The sequence below is a fragment of the Netta rufina genome (assembly GCF_964035555.1).
Source record: "Netta rufina genome assembly, chromosome: 2".
Lineage (NCBI taxonomy): Eukaryota > Metazoa > Chordata > Aves > Anseriformes > Anatidae > Netta > Netta rufina.
In genome coordinates this window covers 109,401,184-109,422,883 of record NC_140124.1, presented here as the reverse complement: position 1 = coordinate 109,422,883, position 21,700 = coordinate 109,401,184, and the positions used below count along the sequence as shown (strand labels likewise).

Here is a 21,700-nt window from a genome sequence, read left to right as displayed (position 1 = left end):
TTTTCTAAACAGTAATTAGAGATTTCACTGAGCGATAGAAATTCTACCAGACAGAGCCGTGAACCAAGTTGTAGGCCAGCTACAACTCACCATCACAAAAATCTGTGTTTTTTTTGCAAGAGCTAATACAACAACTGCCTGGAACAGCTTGTACCCTTCCAAAACCCCATCACCTTACAGCAAAACACCACATCACTTCACATATAAGGTATTTGTCTGTCCCGGTTCAGTATCGTGACAGAGGTGTTACTGCCCCACGTCTGTTTTCATGGCCTGCAGCTGCCGCACACCCACCTGGTGGCACGGGAGCCTCTCACACCACTCCCTGCTCTGAGAAACCCCACAAAGACACAGCCTCCCTTTTACGCTTCCCCCATCCGAGCTACAGCCTGCTGCCTAATCCTCTTCTCAGAAAACCTGGACAGTGAACAATATTATAAAAAAAGGTTTTTATTGTTTATCGAACACCAGACACCTCTCAAAGGGCTGCTACCTACCAACAATTACTACAATTACCTCACCGCGGACCCCGGCTAGCACCCGAGGGCAGTTAGCTGCTGCTCTCCGCGTCGTTGCTCAGGCTCTCCGCGAGGTCAGCGAGCCCGGCTTTGCTCAGGGCACTGATCAGGTTCTCGGCTGTGGCGTGCGCACCCTCCTGATCCTGCCAGGCCACCAGCAGCTGCTTTGCCCTCATCCGCACGTCTTCGCTGTCCGACTCGATCTGCCGGATGTCAGAATCCTTCATTTCCAGGTAGGGGGCCAGGGCCCTCCAGTGCTCCCCCAGCCGGCTGGCAAGGATCTCCATTTGGTCGCCTGTCAAAGCTTTGTCCCGTTGCACCTCTGGACCTGGAGAGGAAAAAAAAAAAAAAACCAACAATAAAAATCACAGCGAGACTCGGGGAGCGTCTCCAGTCGATGCTGCAAATGATTCCTCCCTGTCCTGCCCCATTTCGAGCCTCTCACTCACTCACAGCCTGACATAACCCTGCCATGGAGCCTTTAACCTACCCAAAAGCTCTGGCTTCTCACAGCTGTAGTGGGTTTCAAGAAGAACATCCCTGTCTTCTTAAAACTCCCTTTTAAGCATCACCTTGCTTGACTGCTACAGGATAAATGGTTAACGAGCCTCATGTTCCTGTTAGCAGTAGAGTGAACAGGGTATCAGCTTTAATAAGTGGTCAGTACTTTGAGGACATTTCTGTCATTCTGGCATCGAGATAAAAACACTCCATGCAGTGCTCTGCTGAGAAGCCAAGCGATCACACAAGTGGGTTTACAAAGCTTTAACTTGGACTATAAACATTGGTGGTAAACCAGGTATTTTACACACTTTAAGAGGAAAAAACCAACACCTTAAAGATTGAGTTACTTACACAAAGTCATCATATTCCTGATTTTTAGCAAATAGCTCACCCCACCTGAAGCGTTAGTTGGCACAGACGGAGCTTCAGCTCCTTCCAGCGCTTTCAGTCACAGTCAATAATTTGCAGTAAAACCATTACGTTGAGGGAAAGGACTAGAAGAGCATGAACAATAAAAACAAGAAGCCCGCAGAGCACTTCCACTGTTTCTAAGCAAAACGTGCAGAGCACAGCTCTCCCCTCTTTGCTTTAAGACAGCAGAAGAGGGATTGACACAGGCCCACAGGCGGCTTTCCAGTAGCAGAAAACCCCCGAGGCTCAGCAGCAGTGGCCAGCGTGCGGGTTCCACACCCCACCTCTCCCCCTGCCCACGCTGGGTCCAAGAGGTAGCGCACGGAGCTACACCGCACCAGGGAGAGGTTCTGGGAGATGGGGGCGGGAGTGAGGATGGAGGAAGGCAATGGACATACACACGGGACAGGGAAGGACACCTGAGAGCACGACACACCAAAGTTACTGGCAAGAGACACACACGAAGGGGCTGGGTCATGGAGAGGAACAAGAGATGATATTTGTCAGGAAGGTTTTGGTCTTCTCTGTCACAGAGAAGCTTTTGCCTTCAAGACCAACAAATGCAGATGATAAAAATGCAGAAAGTAAAAATACCCAAAGTGGAACACAGCCATTTCTGAAGGTCCCGTAACTACCTACCCCAGTGGGGCAGAGGGAAGCTCTCACCCATGGCCTCTACAGGGCAGAAAGAGGGAAGAGGGGCTGAGAAACAGCTGGGATTTCTACCACTCTGCATCTTTGGGCTACAAATGCCTAGGAGCACTAAACACACATCAGGCAGCAAAAATGGCAGAGGCCCCTAATGAAAATGCTTATCTTTTGGCACTGCAGACTGAGAGACTGAGAGGTAGCTACAGGCGTACCCTGACAAGCTGCACTTTTCAGTATGAATGCGGGTACAAGTCAGAAGCACCAGGGCAATCTGGACTGGTGACCCTGAGCAGAAACTACAGTTAAACACAGCTTCCACTATATGCATCAAGAGAAACTGTGAAAAGACTAAGAACATGCAAATCTTACTTTCATTGTTTTCCTTTAATAAAGCATCATTATCTTCCTCATCTTCGTCTTCGCCTGTTTTTATTTCTTCTGAAGGAGGCTATAATGAGAGAACTAAATATCATTGGATGAATTTTGTGTTTCAAGAGAAATTCTACAGCTCTATGATGGTCCCTGGCACGTGTGTTAGAATGGAAAATCTGACATGATCCCATATGAGAATTAAAAATCTCCCCCAGTCTTCCGCATCCAGACCACCAGTAACAATAAAACACAGTGTTAATTAAAAAACAAAACTCCAAAAAATAAACTAATGAAGCTATCAAATGACTTTACAGGATTCTCTCCAGTTCTTTCCACACTACCTACAAATGCGGCATAACATGCATAGCTTTATTACTTCCTTAAAAAAAAATAAAAATCTTCACTCATTTTATTCCTCACTCAGGAATTCAAGTTTTCTGTATTTTCAGACTTTTTTTTTTGTCGACTAGCTACAGGTGGCAAACAAGTAAACAATCAGCAGACTTTTCACTTCTTGATTTAGCTACTGATCAGACAAGATGAACAAAAGGCTCCCTTTTCTACATCTCAGTCGCAGGCCTTACCCATGCATTTGTTTCTTGCCATAATATCTGGTCCAGGACCATAGCATCACCAGGAACACTGCATCAAGTTGTCTATTAAACCGCTCTTCCCTCCCAGTATTTGTTCTAAAATTGCTTTTAGCATCTAGTTAATTCTGATGGCTAGGCAATGAAAACGCTACACATTACAATCCAATTTTTACATCACAGACAAGAAAGGTCTCACATACAAAACCAAGGGTCCGTATGTGCACAAAATACCCGGGTTGCGTGCTAACTCAAAGGCTTAGAAAATGTTCCCCTCCCCAACCACTCGTCTCTTACCACTGCGTATAAAGCAACCTGAAAGACCCCTAAAGCCCTTGCCTCGGATTTGTATTGTTGAACATACAAAGCAATAATGGATTAGATTTACAGCTCCATGAGGTCTTTTTTTCTTTACATACTTTAAAAGCCAGGGGGCTGACCAAAGAGCCCTGCTAGATCTTGCTGCAACACCACAGTATCCTCAGCTGCACACGCTGCCCCTTTGCTAACCACAGCTACTGCTGCCACGAGCCACACCACCAGCTTACACCTGCCGTGGAAGGGGTTTGCACTGCAACGCGGAAACCAAGTAGCTTGGTAGAAACATATTCCTATCTACCAACTCTGCAATGGTGAAGAAAAGCCTGGATTGCCACAGCTGTTCGGTCACAGAATACAAGCTCAGCAGTTAATGTTAGCCCAAGTTATCCGAAATTTACTATTACTGGAATCCTCACAGATTAAAGCAATTTTCCTTGCAATACTTCCTTCAGTGTACAAACTTTTTTCTTGTGTTTTTCCCCCCATGTACCAAATGGACTGCAGAAAGAGACAAGCAGGAAGTCAAATGAATTCATTTATTATTATGATGATTATTATAGGATAATACCACTTACAGGCAGCTCCTTGGCTAATTTGATTACCATGTTTTCTAGATATTCTGGTAAACTCTTGAATTGTTGGTTCGTTGGCTGGAAGAAGTGGGGACTTCTGCGTGCCAGTAGTCTTAATGCTCTCCACCCATAGTTAGAATTGTTCACAGCCCTACAAAAAAAAAAAAGTTTGCTTGGTAACACCCTGTCATCTATAAAAGTACATAAAAATATCTGAGTCATTTTCTAATTAATATAATTCTGTCCAAATCTATACTTTTTGTGTATTACTCGAGTCCAGCACAGATGCACAGTAGTATAGAGAACACTCGGTTTTCTTTAACAATCCAAACATGCAAGAGATCAAAACAAAGTGAAACAAAAAGATCTACGTACTTGTACTTATTTTCAACCATATTTTCAGGATCTGCCTGCTCAATAGCTTCTTCAAAAAACTCCTCCAGCGTTGGCATATATTCCCTAAAAAAATAAAGTAAGGAGCTTAATTCTATGCACATTCTACATAAAATAGCTGTTTTTCAGTTACTTGAGAAACATCTCAAACATACCCCCACATGCTGAGCTCACAAACACACAGGAATCTAAACTGGCTGTTTGTTTTGTGCAACTTGATGGGATGGGGTAAGTAAAACGGTCTCTTCCCTCATACACTCACATCCCAGCTCATCCGCAACCAGGGAAAGCCAGAGTACTGCCAACCCCACTTCAGTTATTTATGGTCACTAATTTTAGATGGGAAAGCACCAGGCAGCTTAATATTGTACTTCATGATCTCATCTCAGCAGCTTCCCAGACTTGCTCAGACACGTTTGTTTCACTCCTCCTGGTGATCCCTGTACTTTCTGCTGAACATACTTTGGGTACTTTACACTGGAGAAGAGAAAGCAATAATATACCTGATGGGGAGGGCAAAGAAGGGAGGAGCTGGACTCTCAGATGCTACTCAGTGAGAGCACAAGTGGCAGCGGGCACAAGTCCAAGCACAGAAAATTTTACATGAGCATAAAAAAAAAAAGAAAAGGAAACCAAAGATTTTCTGTGATGGTTGTCAAACTCTAGAGCAGGCAGCCCAGAGGCTGTGGAGCTTCCACTTGTGGTGAGACACTGAAAACCTGAGGGTCCTGAGCAACTTGCTGTAGTTGAGCAAGGGGTTGGATGAGGTGGTTTCTAGAGGTCCCTTCCAACCTCAACTCTTCTGTGATAACGTGATTTAAAAGACAGAAGTTGTGGTCCACAGGGGACACATTAAAAGGTCAACTGGTATTTCTGTTCTCTGAACAGCTTGTGGTTGCTTCTATATGATATTCAAACCAGTACATAAGGAAGCATGGCCTAAAGCTATAACAAAAATAATATTCCCAATGATCAGGGACAGTTTTCTGCTTTGAAGACTACACACAAACATTACTGAGAGCTGTAGGTTACTGTGAGCCAAACTGATCAGTGCTACAAAGCAGACTCATGGTCTGTGTTTCTCCTGCCTAATGTTTGACAGAGATACCAGCTTCTACAAGAGAACCTAGCGATCAGTCAGGTAAATTAAAATAAAAAAAAAAAAGAAGAAAAAAAAGGGAAAAGAGAATGCTGGTTTCTAAGTTCACTTTGGTTTTGTTTTGAGAACCATACTTTGCCCAGAAAACCAGTGCTGCATGTGTGTTTACAATGTGTTACTGGCTATATGCATGTTTAAGTGCACCATAAAAACCCATCTGATTTCAATCCTATTGTACTTGGCACATTTTAAAAAGCAGATTTTATCCCAAGAACAGCTATCTAAAACGAAGACAGGCAAAGAAGTATTAACCCACTTAACAAAGACTTGAGGAATCAATGTAAAAAAGTGAAAGTCTCTTTACCATGTTCAGTCACAGAGTCCACAATAAAACTTTAAACTGAATCCAGACTCTCTGGGACCTGCTCTTTCCTGTTAACCATCACATGCGGTTCCCCCCCTCCATTATTTTTTTTTAATGCTTGCTGTCCATGTCCGTGTTCCCCTTGCCTCCCCCCCAGCTCTTTCTCCTCTCCATCCACCAGGAATCACAAGTTTTGGGTAAGCACAAGCTTACCTGAAAATCATGGCTAAATAGCTCGCCAACTTCATTAGAACCAGACTTGGCAAAATTCCTTTATTACAGAAACTACCTAATTATACAATCACCCTCTATTAGATGAGTGAACAATAGCAAAGAAAACTGTGAGAAGATTTCAAGACAGAGATGCACAGAATCAGCTTCTCTCAAGACACAGCACAATGGAATGCTCTATACAAACATCTTAAACACTTCCCTCATGCAACTTTGTAATAACTGTAATTTTGCATAAATCAGAGTGCTGGAAGTTAGCTTTAGACAATAACGTGCTCTTTCTTACCTACCTACTCTCAGATTTGCAAGCTTCCATGTTATCGGGACATAAGTTCCACAGGCGGGTCAGTTCCTCACTGAAAAAGAGGAGCACAAACACAAACTGAACTCCTTCATCCGATCATCCCACGTTCCATCATTCGCCAAAGCCAGACACACAAAACAGTGCTACACAAATTCTCTTCCCAAAGCCTTTATAACAAAGGGTGTAATACAAATTTTGTGATACAAACGTATTCGGAATTACCAGAAGAGACATAAACGTTATCTGATGTTACAAATTAGGAAAACAACTTTCTAAACTTCTACTTAAGTCTCTGGCTGATCTGTGGACAGAACATTTTGTTTTGATAAATGAAATAATTTATCGTTTTCTTTTTCAGAAGGGACATTGAGCACTCAGTGTTTAGTAACTCAGTACAAGATCTTGAGGCTCAAGAGGAGATCATAATTTCCACATCTAGGTTTGGTGAACAGTTACAATACAGAGACTAGAATTTCTCCTAGAAATAAAGTGGAAAAATGTAGCACTTAGAATACTTCTTGATATGATCTCTCCAATGGAAGGTTTTGCATATTACTTAGCCCCACGGATAAAACATTAGTAGGTGTTATTTTAAAATCCATGGCATAGACACATGTTAAGCAAAAACAAAGAAAGTAAAAGGATAAAAACTGATCCAACAAGTATAAAAACACTGATTTGCAGCCTATGACTTATGGACTATCTATAAGGGATCTATAAGAGATGACTAAGGAAAAGCCCACTGCGAGTTTTAAACCAAGTTTTGCAGTTCCAAAGTGAGGGAGTTTGAAAAACACTCACTAGAAAAACAATCAGTGGCAAAAAACAAAACAAAACAAAACAAAAATCAACCACCAAAGTAACCACCACCACAGAAACCCTCTAAAGAAAAAGAAAAGCAACAACAACAACAAACCACAACGTACTTCCCCATAAGGATTTTTTTGTTTGGTCCTTTTCCTAAGAAGTCCTCAGGAGCTGGCCTCTTTCTTGCAGGCCTCATTGGCTTAGAATCAGGAGGCCTAAAGGAAAAAAAAAACAAAACAGCTCTTTAATATCAAGTCAATAATATTTAAGAAAACAAAACTAAGCCAATTCATTTCAGGTGGCTTTGAGTTAAATCACAGTGAAGGTATTCAGAAGGACTGAGATTCCCAGGGTGGAAAGGAGGGGGAAGAGGAGAGAGAACATAAAGTAGGGATAAGGAAAAGCATTTGCCAGACACCAAAATCAGTTCACTCACAAATTTAAAGGTTTATCAGAGTTCCAGTACAGAAAAAGAAGCAAATCACATGTATTCCAGCAGCACATACTAAGTGTGATCTACCCTGCTGCTGGGATCATCTGCACTACGATTGCAAGCTCTCCTTCCCCAGCTGCACCTGATTTCATGGGATCAGAGAATGGAGATCCCACATCACTGAGGTAAGGGTAAGACCTACCCAAGCTGAAACTCTGGCTGAGATCTAAAGAAGGAGACAGAACATTTATACAAGTCAGATTTAATAATTTTAATTAATTAATAATTTTACATTTTCTTTTCCAATAGTTATTTCTCTCTTCTTACCACCCCCCTCCCTTTTCTATAAACTGCTTGAAGCCAGGAAAAGATGGCTCCACCTGACCTTTGCATAAAAGAGTTTGTGAAAAGGTAGTGGCCCGTCTGCTGCTTACCACTAAGGGGCTGTGGCCAGTGGAGAGAATAGTCAAGCACACATATGGAATCTCAGTTCATATTTGCCACTCGTTAGTAACTAATTACGCAGGAAATCTTTTGATGGCAATAGCCACTGAGCTGTACATTCCTTTCAGGTAAGTGATCGCCACCAAGTGGCAAACATCATAATAATTCCAGGTTTGCTGCCCCATTAAAGCCATAATGCCAAAGGAATTGCTTTAAGAGGCAATCCCTACTGCTATAATAGCAAAGTCAGGCACTGACTTCTTCATCACAGCGTCTGCCAAAGGCAGGAAGGGAGACAACGTGATCCCCAACCACTGGATCCTTGGTATTAAGAGAACAAAATGCTGCCATGAGACAATGAGGAATGCTCTCCTGAGACCCAGAGATGCATCACCACCTCTTCATTGGCATAACGAAGCCTTAAAACTTTTGGCAGAAATCTAAGAGCATTCTGCACATGTGGAAGGGACATCCAACTATACAAATGTCTAGGTTGTGTGAATCATTGAGTTCATATACACTGTGCATATATATTCAGAAACCGAGCCATCATTTCAAATAAATGACAAATTTCTACTTTGAAAGAGAGATACCTTTCTTTCACAAAGCTTGGGCAGCCCTCATTTTTCCATGAGTTCCAGTTTTCTTCTGTATTTAATATATGCTGGAGAAACATAATATTCCATATTATCAGAGTCATAATTACCTTTAAAGTTGGCCCCACAAATATTAAGCCATTGTAACTACGGAAAAAACTTGGTTTTAGTGTATTTCAGCCACAAATTTGAAGGTCATCAGTACAATATTAGGTAGTTGGTTTAGTTTATCCAAAAACAGTGCATCTCCTCGCTCCAATGACTATGGGAAAGGCTTGATTTCTCTTTCTCTGAGCAAAGAAAGAGATATAGCCAAAGGAAAATTAAAAACAGAAAGCAGAAAGATTGAAAAAAGGTTAAATTCCATTTGTGTTTTATTTCCCATGTCTCTGGGCACAGTACTCCTTCCCGCAAAGATACATATATATAAATTTTAAATGATCTCATGTAAGTATACATGCACATGTATGACCATTTCCATTTCTCCCCAGCAGAAAGAAGAAAAGCACGTTACCAAAAACATGGGAAAATGTGGCTAAAACTAAAAGATATTATGAGATCTCTTCCTGAGATGAGATAAAAGGTCTCTCAGACTTTATGTTTACGTTCTAAGAGATGGTTTATTACTGATATGGCCTTTTTACTCCTTAGACACTCTAGAGAGACCTTGGTTCAGACATGCACTGAAGTTCTTACCTCTACCATTTTTGAGAATCTTTCCCCATCTGGCGGATTTTCTGAAAGAAGCTATGATTGGGAGAAAAAAAAAAGAAGTTTTTTAACATTATACTTTACAGAATATTTATGAAAAAAAAACAAACAAAATGGCTGTTACTGCTTCAAAGGTGGTTAATACACTATGACATGAGGTAACTACATTTTCTACGTAATTTCTACATAAGAATCTATGGTACCAACCTGGTAAACTGCCTTTGTAGTATCTTCAATCCAAAGAGATTGTTCGTCTGTTAGAACATAGTTTGAACTGGAATTGAAAAAGAGAAAACATTAATTCACCTTTTTTTTTTTTATGTGAATAGTTGACTAAACATTGAAATAGTGCTGAGGACACACCCTTTACACTACATGCTTTCTGTGCTTCCTAAGAGGTGTTGGAAGGGAGTTGAAGGAACTCTGAATGTGCTCTGATCTGGTCCCATGGACTGAACATTTTTTGGTTTGTGGCTTTAATTTGATGTGCTTGTGGAAAATACTTCCAGGTTTAACTTCAGCCAGTAGAAAGTTCATTTGTGTGATTCAAGAACAGATCTTTATGTGGACCCAAAGCACAGCAAATGGACACAAAAAACAGACTTTAAAAGATCCGCTCCTAACCTTGGCTAAAGCACTACTGTAGACAAACCATAGTAAAAGGAAGAATTAATCTACTGGCATTATATGGACACACATCTTGAGTACCATAAACCATGAGTTCTATATAGCATAACCTAGAATTATAATGCAATTAGTAAGTAAAAGTGAAAAAGTAAAAAGTAGAAATAAATACAATACTTAGGATGTGGCTCATTTCCTTTCCACGAAGAGACCAGAATTGTTTTGTGAACAAATTACCGTTATACCATGCCATATATATATTACACCGTCCTTGCCCACTGATAAATGAGTGCTTTTAATGAACTGCTGAATGAACTGTCACTGAAATGATCAACTACCACCTCTACAGGGCTGAATTGCAGTTCAGGATACCTGAATTCTAGTCCTTCTCTGCCACTGGCTCACCTTGGTAAATAAATTATAGAACGAGGATAATAAAACTGATCTAGTTTGCAAAGTTCACTGAGATCTGTTTGCAAAAGGCAGTATATTACAGGTGAAAGCCTTACATGTTAATCTTTATGTGCCCATATGGTTAATGGCACAGGAAAAGAACAGGAACATTTTTCTTCAGCGTAACACTGAAGTACTGAGTAGAAAAAGACAGGGCTTTGTTCTGTCCCATCAGTTTATAAAAGGAGTAGTCACCCTTGTTATCTCTTGCTGTTTTAGACATAATTCTGCACAGCTTTAGGAAGAAACAAATCAGCAAACACTGCCACATGTGGATGGCAAAGTTGATGATATATATGCCATCATTTTGAATCTGTAGGTATCCTGCATTACCTAATGGCCTGCTGCTAGAAGCACTCCTTCCCTCTCACGGCTGGCACCCACCTTAAGCAACCTCTAGAGGTCTCTGCTTCTCTGAAATCCCGCCCAACTAACTAACCTGACAGAAAACTCTGCAAGACAAGCAGATGTGTTTTTGCTGTCTTAAAAAACTGCACAAACTTGAGACTAACAAACACCGGTGTCCCTGCAAGGGGAAGCAGAGAATCACACAAAGGCAGGAATGAGACCTCCCCTTTACTGCTGTAAAATAATTTCATCCACCTCTTATATTTACCAGTCCAGGGCTCCACAAGATTCACCAGAACCTTAGAATGAGTAGATGTAAGTGCTTTTAAAATGTTTCAGTTTAACTCAATCCGTATTACCTTTTAAATTTGACCTGTCCCTTCAGATACTGAAAGAGTATTAGATACTGCAACAAGATGTGACGGCGAAAGTTACTGTCACTCAGCTGTAAATCCATCAACTAGACCAAAAAAAAAAAAAAAAAAAGAAAAAGAGTCACACATAGACTTTAAAGACATTAAACATGCATAACTGCAAAAAAAAAAAAAACAACAAATATTTTCAGATAAATCAGACGGGGACAATTTTTACAAGAAGATGATGATGGCAAGTCATTACAAAAATCTCTATTCAGGATCACCTATACTTTAAAGACAGTGCTCCACAAAGCTCTACAAGATACATGAAACTGCCATTCAGCACAAATTAGGAAAGACAGTTATCAAAACTTTTAATGTAACCCATTCCTTAGAATCACAAGGACATGCTTGTAAAAGCAAACAGCGTATTTCTTAAGTTTTTCTTTTTTGAATTTTATCCTGCTGGATTTCACAACATTCTGCCTAAGGAATCATTCACTTTGAAATGAACACGAATTTGGAACAACAAATATTCAAATTTTTCAGTAACTGAAGGACAGCTTACTACCTTTTCCTATGAACTACTGGCTATGTAAGGGTTTGGCTATCAAAAAAGTGTTTACCCCCATCACCAGCGTACACTGGTACACTGCTGTTTTTACACCTCATGTGTTGCAACACGATTTCCATGATCTCATACAAAGAGAGCACTGGAGAAGATTCTTTAAAGAAAAAGACCTTTCACTTGTGTATTTATTAAGCAACCAGTTCTATATCATTTCAAAATTCTTGACACAGAAATTGAAGGCTTATAAGCATGCATTTTCCTTCTCTTCACCCTCCCAATTCCAGAAAGAAAACTTATTTCGTATTGTGACTTGCTTTGTCACCTACTAACACCTGCCTGCAAAAGTTAAAGTTACAAGTCATTCCAAAATGAAGACAAAAGTGTTAGGATTCAATTCAGTAGCATTTCATTTCTTAGTTAACTCTTAACAGAGTTCAAAATGCTCAATACCTTTTTCAAAGCAATTTTAAACAAGACTGTTAAGAAAAAGGAAATACGGTTAACACATCAGCCAAGTTTCAAAAGTGTAATTGTAAAGACAATAAAAAAGCAGCTCAGGAAATATTTAATTTCCCTTTTTAAAATGAAAACAAACAAACAAAAATGTATTGAGTGAAATAAATAAGTAACAGCTTTCCTGCAGACTATTCCAGAAACAGTAGTCCCTGAATCATCAACTAAACAGACAGAATCCAGAGAGAAGGAATAAAATGTAAGAATAGAAGAAATTTAGCTTAATACAGCAGTCAATGCAATGGGATTGTTAGAGAATCAGCTACTCTGATTCTGAGCAAAGAGACCACGCACCTTTTCACTAGTTAGGAACTTTGCAAAATACACGTGTTCTCCGCCTGTTTTTAGTTCTTCCAGCTTTTTTCGGGAAGCTTGAGTGTCATCCAATTTGTAACTTTTGAAAACTGCCAAAACTTCTTCTGAGTACTATAAAACAAGAGTTATTTACCACATGAAGAAAAAAAATAAACTAAGAAAGCTTGTATTTAGAGAACTATAATAGATGTAGTGCCAACCAAGTAAAATTGGTAGCAGACTTGCTATCAGCCAGTCAAAATAACACCTATTTGCCAATGTACCAATGCACAGGGGATCTCTGAACATTATTTATGAGTCAAAGCATTATTTATCATTTCAGAATATCTACTCAACTGTAGCATTTAAATGTACTAAGGACAAAATGCTATGGCTTGTGAATAGAGCACAATCGCTTTCTTGTTTAGATGTTATGAAGAAAAAAAAAGTATGTATCATAATAGTGCTAACATCCAAACATCATCACATTTGTTCAGAATTATTACAAAAGGTACATAGGTGAAAGTTAAGTTTGCAGTGCTTTTCTTAAAATCAATTCAGCCTTCAAACTGCAATGAAGAAAATATGTCAAAAAATTCATCTGAAAGACTTCAACCTGACCGTCATTCTCTCAACCATGTTTTATTATAATAATCTTTTTTTCTTTTTGAGCTCTGAGGACATAGACCTCGTTAACCAGATTTATATAAGGATGTCTGTACAGATGTTACCTCTAAATTTCTACAATACAGAGAACAGAGACTTCTTTTTTTTTTTTTTTTAAAGTGGGCTTTACTGTTAAAAAGTTAAAAAGTTTTTTACTGTTAAAAACTGAATGACCAAGGGTGAAGAAATGGGTAAGCTTTGCAGTAAATCATCCTCAACATTCAAAGTAAGCAAAATTGAAACAGGTGGCTGAAGTCAACAGCTGGTTCAAGTCATTGCTTCTACAAAGTGATCTGTTTCAGTAGAATCCTATCAATTTTAGGAATCTAGTGGGATTAACATTCAAAAATAAGCAATACTCAAAAGAAAGGCCTGGGATTAGGTAGAACTATTTAAAAAGTTCTGCTTGTTGCAACTAATAAATCACAAAAAAAGTACTTCTGACATTACTGAAACATATGAAGTGTTTCTGTAATTGACTTACTCAAGTTTTTTAGAAGATTTACAGCTTAATATACTGTTTACTGTCAAAGGCTCACTTTAGAAACCAGCAAAATGCACTTCCTCACATGTTCCTCATCTTCAATAGCATTAACAGTTGAACTGTTCCATTCTTGCTCAGTCACTCTTTTACTTACATAAATTTTTTTCTTTTTACTTAGGATGAATTGTTGAACGCATGAACTGAGATTACCTTAAGAAAAGTCTTCCATGAGACCTTCTCATAGCACTGCACAGGATTTCTAAAGTAATCTTGAAGTGACCAGAATTTTCTATACAGGTTATAATCTATTGGAATGGAACTGGAAAAAAAAAATATGGTTAAGAAAATCCATACTGAAAGCACTGCATTAAATTCAAGTCCACTCAGAAAGGTGCAATAAAGTCCATAGTGAGCCCTTATGGAAAAGTCTATCATTCAAAACTTGTCCCTAAAAGAGTCTTCCATCCAGCCTACTGTTACTTTTTCCATCATAACAACACAAATGGTGAAGCAAAAGGGACCTAGGAGTTTTATACCGCCTGGGGAACGAAGAAGAACAAAGTCCTTTTTCCTAAATGCACACACAGCATGTGCTCATTATCCCTGAACACGTTTTACCAGAACAAGTTTTGTCAAGATACTTGGGAGAACTGTGAAAGAATACCAGTAGTTTTCAGCGAGAGTATGAAACTTTTTTCAAATAATCTGTAGACTTTATACTTCTAGGCAACTTCCATTTAAAAAACCTGCTTCCATTAAAAAAACAAAAACAAACAAACAAACAAACAAACAAAACAACAACTATCCAGTCACAAAGGGGCAAGAAATAAGTAGAATTCTGAGCACAACATTTAAAGTTATTCTCCAAACTGTTCTTTCCTTTCACTTTATAAAATTACGTTTCAATGTTTAGACTTGTTATAAACTCACCAGCTTGTTGGGGCTTCATCATCTCCCATTTCACCTTCTTCTACCTCCATCCCTTCATCTCTCTCCTCTGAGTGCTAATAGGAAAAAATAATAAAGAACTCGTGTAAGTGCCACTGTAATTTGTATACATTTTTCATGGCGTTCTTTAGTTTTATACCAATTATTGCACTTCAAATGCTTAGGCTGGTAATTTAACAGATCTCCAGTAAACACCCAAGTCCTTGTCTTAACACCATACTACACTTTAAAATGGTAGCCTGACCTACACTGGAAAAAAAAATAAAAAACAAAAAACAAACTCAAAAGGAAAGCTCTGTTCTCTGTAGACTGTATGGAAAACTTTTTACAGTTCTCATCTCTCAGTCAAATCAAGATCCCTCTCCACCCCCAAGCCTACACAGTTTACTGGACCAAATAACATGCCCATTTCCAGAATCAGCCGGCTGGTCTGGAAGAGGGAGAACCAAATTATGAACGTACAGTTCTGAATGTACAATGTGCACAGTAGCACGCTTCTGTACAAGCAAGCTGAGGTGGTTACAGAATAGGTTTCTGCAGAATGAGTGAAAAATGACACAGGAATTCTCACCTTCTGTCCTAATGTGCTCTCATGTTCATTGGTATTGAAAACAGTGACATTTTCCAAGTTGAACTGACTCTGCAAATTGAGTCCTGCAGAAAATAGAAGGTCAGTCTCCAAAGCTGTGAAGTTCATAAGTCCGTTAGTTCAGTTCATTATTTATGAGATACTGCTATTAAATTCTCAGAAACAGCATTCAAAACCTGTGCTTGAAATCACAATAAATTAAAGCCACCTACAACACTAACAACAGAGACAAGAAATAAGATACAAAGTGCTTTTCTCCAACTGGATTTCATCTGCAACCTTCACAAGCTTAAAAGATGCAACCTATTTAGTCTTTGCCATGTGTTAGGTGTGATGAAATGGAAAAACCTTACCTGATTTTTCAGAAAGCGGAAATAACCTAGCCAAGAACAGCTGAATTCTTCCACAGAAGACTGTGTTTTGTGACTTTGATAGTCTTCTTAGGAGATCTAAATATTGCAAAAAGTACAGAATATTAGTATTTGTCCCTCTTTCAATTTCTTACACGCTAGACTTTAAGACTTGCTAATCACATCCCACGTAACTCATGAAAAGATGCTGAGGTTTGTAAATTTAAATGCCAGTAACTTCCTCAGATCAGCCACAGTTTTCCCAAATGTATTCTATTTATTCTCTGAATTCCTACAGTGGCAAGAAAAGATTAGTTCAAACAAATCCAAATCAAATACTGCCTCTGACTGGGGCCGTGTCATTGCTGAGAGATAAATACTTTTCAGATGTTCTTCTGTAAGTACCTCCACTGCTGAAGAGATTTCCCTACGGTCAGAATAACTTTTACATTAATCTGCAAGACTCATGAACATGCACTAAGATACGTGACCTGCTTTTATTACTTATTGAATGCCTCTGATCAAATTATTAAACTCACTTTAATCTGCTGTTCCTTAATCCCCCACCACAACCTGTGAAGAACTAGAACTCACCATTGCACATTCGTAGCAAGTAATTTTTCCCTGCAGAGTAAAACGTATTCTGAAACAGAGTAAAAAGTACTGAGATCATTAAGAGACAGCAAAAGTGTTTTTGAGCAATTTTAATTAAATCACATGCAAGTATAAGTCATTCCTACTCTTAACTCTAAATTTCAGTTTTCCCTTAAATAAGAAACTGTTTTCATGAAAGGCCAACATAAAACAAACAAACCCAAAGATTTCAAGAAAGCATAAACCACAAAACTTAAATCCAGTTCCCCCCCCTCAAATAAAAAGGAAAAAACAAAACCCCAAACAAACCACTAAAAATCCCCACACATAACAATGAACTGTATGAGTGGGATCCTCTTTGTTTTTCCTGGACCACACTAATTTTGACACTCATTTCCCTTATCCTTCCGTGCATTATTTCTATACATATATAAAGAGCAACACACAAAAGATTTAGTGCATTGACGGTAATAGTAGTTTGGCAGTAAGAAAATGAGGATGCTTGAATGAATGATAAGAAGCAGTTTGTGAATATACTGGGGAAGACTACATTATCTCAAATAGAACAGCCTGAATGTCTATGGGAAGAAGTCTAGGAAAGAAAAGAAGAAGACAAGGAAAACAAAACATGCTTAATGTTACAACTCTAACACAGACAGCCGCACAGACAATTAAAAACTGTTCATAAAAATGGTTTGGGTAGACAAAAGCTTTGGCATAACATACATTTTGGAAAAATACTTACTGATTTCCATGTAGCAACATTCTTCTCCACAAAAGTGAAAATTTTGTCACACTGATCCAAAGGCAAGCAATCCAGAACATCTCCCAGAAGCACAAAAGGGGTTGATGCAGTGCAGATACCTATGAGGAACAGCGAGTGTTTTGTTCAGCAAATTTGAACTGGAATGCAGTAAGATGCATGGCATTTGATGGACATGTTCCCAAAGAAGCAAAAAAGTTCTCCTGGGTTTCTACATAGCCTAACAAAAAGCTTTGGCTGAAGTATGAACTCCCACTGAAGATATTTTTGTATGTGTGTACACATGCAGATAAGAGTTTTGTATTAGTGTGCAGAAAACACTAAACAAGAACTGTTTTAAAACTCTCAGAAGACTCAAACAGCTAGCCTTGCATCTCACAATTAAACTCCTTCAGACTTCTAAATCCATAGTTCTACTGCATACACATAAGAAGTCTGAGAGTCTTTTCCTCAAGCATGTATATCCATGCTCTGTACCTTGCTAATGTCTGCATGCATCATAATCATAGATCATGTTATTCTACAGTTGTTAAGACACATACGTAATTGAGCTATACTTAATAAAACAAGTATTTGATAGGTAACGTGAACAAGTAAATAAATAGAAGTATGTGAAAGACTCTTCAAAAGAGATGAGCACAATGATTTCTGACACAGAAGATGACAGTTATCAAAACAGATCCAAGTATCTAAAAAACACCAGTGTCCTGGCAGGTCAGTATGTGGGAGGAGAGCAGAGACATTCAGTACACAAAGGTCACACAAGTAACTGAATTTAATTCTTATTTCACTCCTCTCATTAAACAGAGTTAACCACTACCGTAAACACCACATATTATCAAAGCCAACTGCTGAATACAACTTACAAAAATCAAAGTATTAAAAACAGAAACAATCCTACAGCCCCCCAAACTGCCAACAGGTTTGAGAAAAAGATGCTCACCTTCTGTGACTCCATTAATAGCAAGAGAAATAATTGCCAGGAGATTTTCACACGGAGCTTTATTTATCTAAGCAAAAAGAACAGTTTTAAACTTCTTTATTCTGACTTTAATATATTTAATGAAACCAAAATTCTTGTTTCTAAGCAGGGGTATTTATAACAGATATTGACATTGAAATTTCAACCTGTTACTCATCAGTTAACTGTATACAGATTTATTGAATGAGCAACATTTCTTGACCAGTTCCAGCTTTTGAAGACCTGTCGTGGTTTAACCCGGCTGGCAGCTAAACACCACGCAGCTGTTCGCTCACCCTCCCCCCTCCCTCTCTGGGACGGGGGAGAGAAATGGAAAGTGAAGCCCGTGAGTTGAGATAAAGACAGTTTAATAAGACAGGAAAATAATAATAATAATAATATAAATAATACAATGATGATAATAGTACTACTACTAATAATATGTACAAACAAGTGATGCACAATGCAATTGCTCACCACCCGCTGACCGATGCCCAGCTTAACCCCGAGCAGTCCGGCCCCCTCCCCCCGGCTAGCCACCCCTATATATTGTTTAGCATGACGTCAGATGGTATGGAATACCCTTTGGCTAGTTCGGGTCACCTGTCCTGGGTCTGTCCCCTCCCAGCTCTTACTGCACCCCCAGCCTGCCTGTTGGCAGGACAGAGCAAAAGTCTGAGGTGTCCTTGGCTTGGTATAAGCACTGCTCTGCAACAATTAAAACATCGGGGTGTTATCAGCACTCTTCTCATCCTAAGCCAAAACACAGCATTCCACCAGCTACTAGGAAGAAAATTAATTCTTTTCTAACTGAAACCAGGACAAGACCCTACAATATTTACTCTGCAGACTATGTCATTCACCTCTGCATATAACTACCCTCCATTCCACCTACACTCAAATAATACTAACAGAAACATCCTCTGTTTCCTTTTGTTTACTGTCAGGCAGCTTTGTTACATGCTAGTAACAGATAACTCACTCCACCCTACTCTTGAAGTATAATGCAGAATAATCTGTATTTATGAACTCGAATTTTCAGACTGTTTTTTTTTAATAATCAGTATTTCCCAATACTGCAATAAGTTGCTGTTAAACTAATATCCTAACTAGTAGATTAAAGTTGGATTTATACTAAAAGGCATGCCGTAGCAGTTTGAAGTACTTACTATTTCTTCTTCTACAATAACTCTAAAAGCTTGATCCAAGGTACACTTCTTTTCATTTTCACTGCAAACACAAACATCTCACATCAGTTAATAATGTTATTATTAGGAACACACAAAAAAGATCTGAAAAAGGGCAGTTTTTAAAGCAAATGGCAGCCACTTACCTCCCAGGAATCTGGTTAAATGCGTTCAGCAGCGGTTTGATAGTTTTATTATGCAGGGCCTCTCTGGTGGAAGACTATCAAAGTGTGAACAGACAAAAGTTACAAGAGCAGTATGAAGCTGGAATGGTACCAAGGTTATTTCTGCCAGATCACTTTTGTTTTCTGCCACCTGATGGTCAGAAATGCGAGGGAACCGCGCGTACTGCACCCCGTGTACTGATTTACATGTAAACACAAACCGCGTATCGACTTACAAAGGAGCCTTTGGAAACAAATCGGGTAAATAACACGAAATATTTAGCAAACTAGGCATGTGAGGGAGCAGATCACGCCTCACACCCGAGCTACCCGAGGGCTGCATGGTGGAAGCGAAGCACAAAGGGGCGCGCTGCGTTGTGCCCGCTGTTTCACCTACCACACTCCCAAGCCCCCCACAGCCTCCCCGTCTCAGCAGGGGTTTTTGGGGTGGTTTGGGATGGGGGTGCGAGCCCCACTCCCCGCTTTTCGCGGCGCGTTACGGGCACCTCAGCACCCAGCCGGGCCCTCCCCACAGCCAGGCGCGGCCCCCCTCAGCACGGCCCATCGCGAGATGGCGGCAGCCCCGCGTCCCCCCGGCCCCGTCGCCGTCCCCCCGGTCCCGTCCTGTCCCCCCGGTGCTCCCCCGGGCTGCTCACGGTGAAGCGGAGCCGCGCCTCGGGCAGGCTGAAGAGCGGCGGCGACATGGCTGGGCTCCGGCCCGCGGCGCTCCGCGATGACGCGATGGCGGCCGGGCGGCCGTTGGCGCTGAGGGCGGGCCGTTAGTGAGGTGCTGCTCCCCCCCCCCGCCCTCATGGTGGAAAAAAAGCTGCTTTTTCCCTACCCTGAGCTTTAATTTCTGTTTCTTTGGGTTGTGCAGGTGGAAGGGAAAGACCTGTGTCTAGCAGCTCTGAAGACCTCCGCCTCCTCTGCCAGCCAGTTTCAAATACAGCTCCCTGTTTTTAAAATTTCTCCGTCATTATTTCAGCAACAACACAACATTTATTTATTTATTTATTTACCTATTTATTTATTTATTTTCATGCCCAGAAAATCAATATACTGTTCATACAGCCTATACAGCAATGTACTGTTCATACAGCGTATAGTTCAGGAGGCCTTGACCTGGACGTGGAATTTAAGCGCTACTCCTGATGTAGCATATTACTGAAGTATCATGTTAGAACACACTGGCTTACACATCTTCTAAATGTTTCTCAGAAAGCATGAGTGTCTGGAAACGAAAGTGTCACAGTTACTGAACTTTGATATTGCTTTGAACTTTGAGGGTGGTGAGGCTCTGGCACAGGCTGCCCAGAGAAGCTGTGGCTGCCCCATCCCTGGAGGTGCTCAAGGCCAGGCTGGATGGGGCTTTGGGCAACCTGGTCTGGTGGGTGGTGTCCCTGCCCATGGCAGGGGGCTGGCACTGGGTGATCTTTGAGGTCCCTTCCAACCCAAAACATTCTATAATTCTATTATTATAATAATTCAGACACCTCAAAGAAAGCAGAGCCCCAGGGCACTTTCCCAGGTCTCCAAGGCACACAGTTCACCACAGTTCAGTACCTGGTTGAAAAGTACAGGTGCTGCCTGATTCCTTTTATGCAGGCAGGAAAAACTAGGATACCTTTTTTTTTTTTTTTTTTTCCCCCTGCTTCTGGAAAATACAAGTAATTGCTTGCATTTTATTAATTGCATTCACTATTCTAAAAGCAAATATTTAAAACCTCAAAGATCAGCTAGAAGCCTGTTTTATTGTGTGGCTCCTTCGTTTTTCTGCCGGCAGAGGGAAGCGTTTACCCAGAAAACAGAGGTGCGGATGGACGCCTGGTTCTGGTGGCACTGCCAGCTGTAGGTTTGGCCCTTCGTCTATAAATGAAACCACTGTGTGACACTTCCTTAAAAAAAAAAAATCTGGGTATGCCAGGGTCGTTTCAATTCATTTCAAAACCATGGGGGGAAAGGGCTTCATAACATTGAATATAGGCATGATTAATCATTTTGAATGAGTCACCTGCATACGCTGTGAGACATACTGAATATTACCCATTCAGGTTTGCAAGAAAGTTTGCTTGGCTTTCTGCAATGTCTTTCTGATATTTCTCATCTCTTATTTTGATAAATTAAAGCACATTTTCAGATGAATAAGGCACTGTATTATGTTGAGATTATTCTGATGTTGTCCCCCACCTCCAGAGCTGTACGAAAGAGAAACAAAGAGCTCTCTGAATAGGGTAAAAAAAGCATTTATACTTTTACAAGAACAGTAGAAAGCCATTTGCAAGTGTCCTAAGGAGATACTGACAAAGTAAATGGTGTCTTTGTAGAATATAAATATTCCTTAAGCCAAGGCTGATGTTATAGAGGGCTGCCAGCCTGAAGTACAATGTAACTTGGTAGTGAGTACAGAATAGAAGATATTTTTTTTCTTGGTGTAGGAACAGACAAAGAAGAAAAATATTACTGTTTTGACTTAATAGCCATTTTTTGCTTGATACAGGCCATGATTTTTTCCTC

General features: G+C 40.1%; 1 protein-coding gene across 1 annotated transcript; it reads right to left on the bottom strand.

The window, feature by feature from the left end:
- Nucleotides 1-438: 438 nt before the first annotated feature.
- On the bottom strand, nt 439-19,913 carry THOC1 (THO complex subunit 1). Its single transcript, XM_084283086.1, has 21 exons — nt 19,843-19,913; nt 19,169-19,242; nt 19,005-19,065; nt 17,818-17,884; nt 16,857-16,975; nt 16,112-16,160; nt 15,521-15,616; nt 15,150-15,232; nt 14,561-14,634; nt 13,841-13,949; nt 12,481-12,612; nt 11,106-11,206; nt 9,529-9,595; nt 9,307-9,357; nt 8,608-8,678; nt 7,257-7,352; nt 6,317-6,382; nt 4,315-4,398; nt 3,943-4,090; nt 2,454-2,532; nt 439-846 (listed from the first exon to the last, which is right to left on the bottom strand). Exons 1-21 carry the CDS (start codon nt 19,888-19,890, stop codon nt 551-553), a joined length of 1,971 nt encoding a protein of 656 aa, XP_084139212.1. The 5' UTR covers nt 19,891-19,913; the 3' UTR covers nt 439-550.
- Between the last annotated feature and the right edge of the window lie 1,787 nt (nt 19,914-21,700).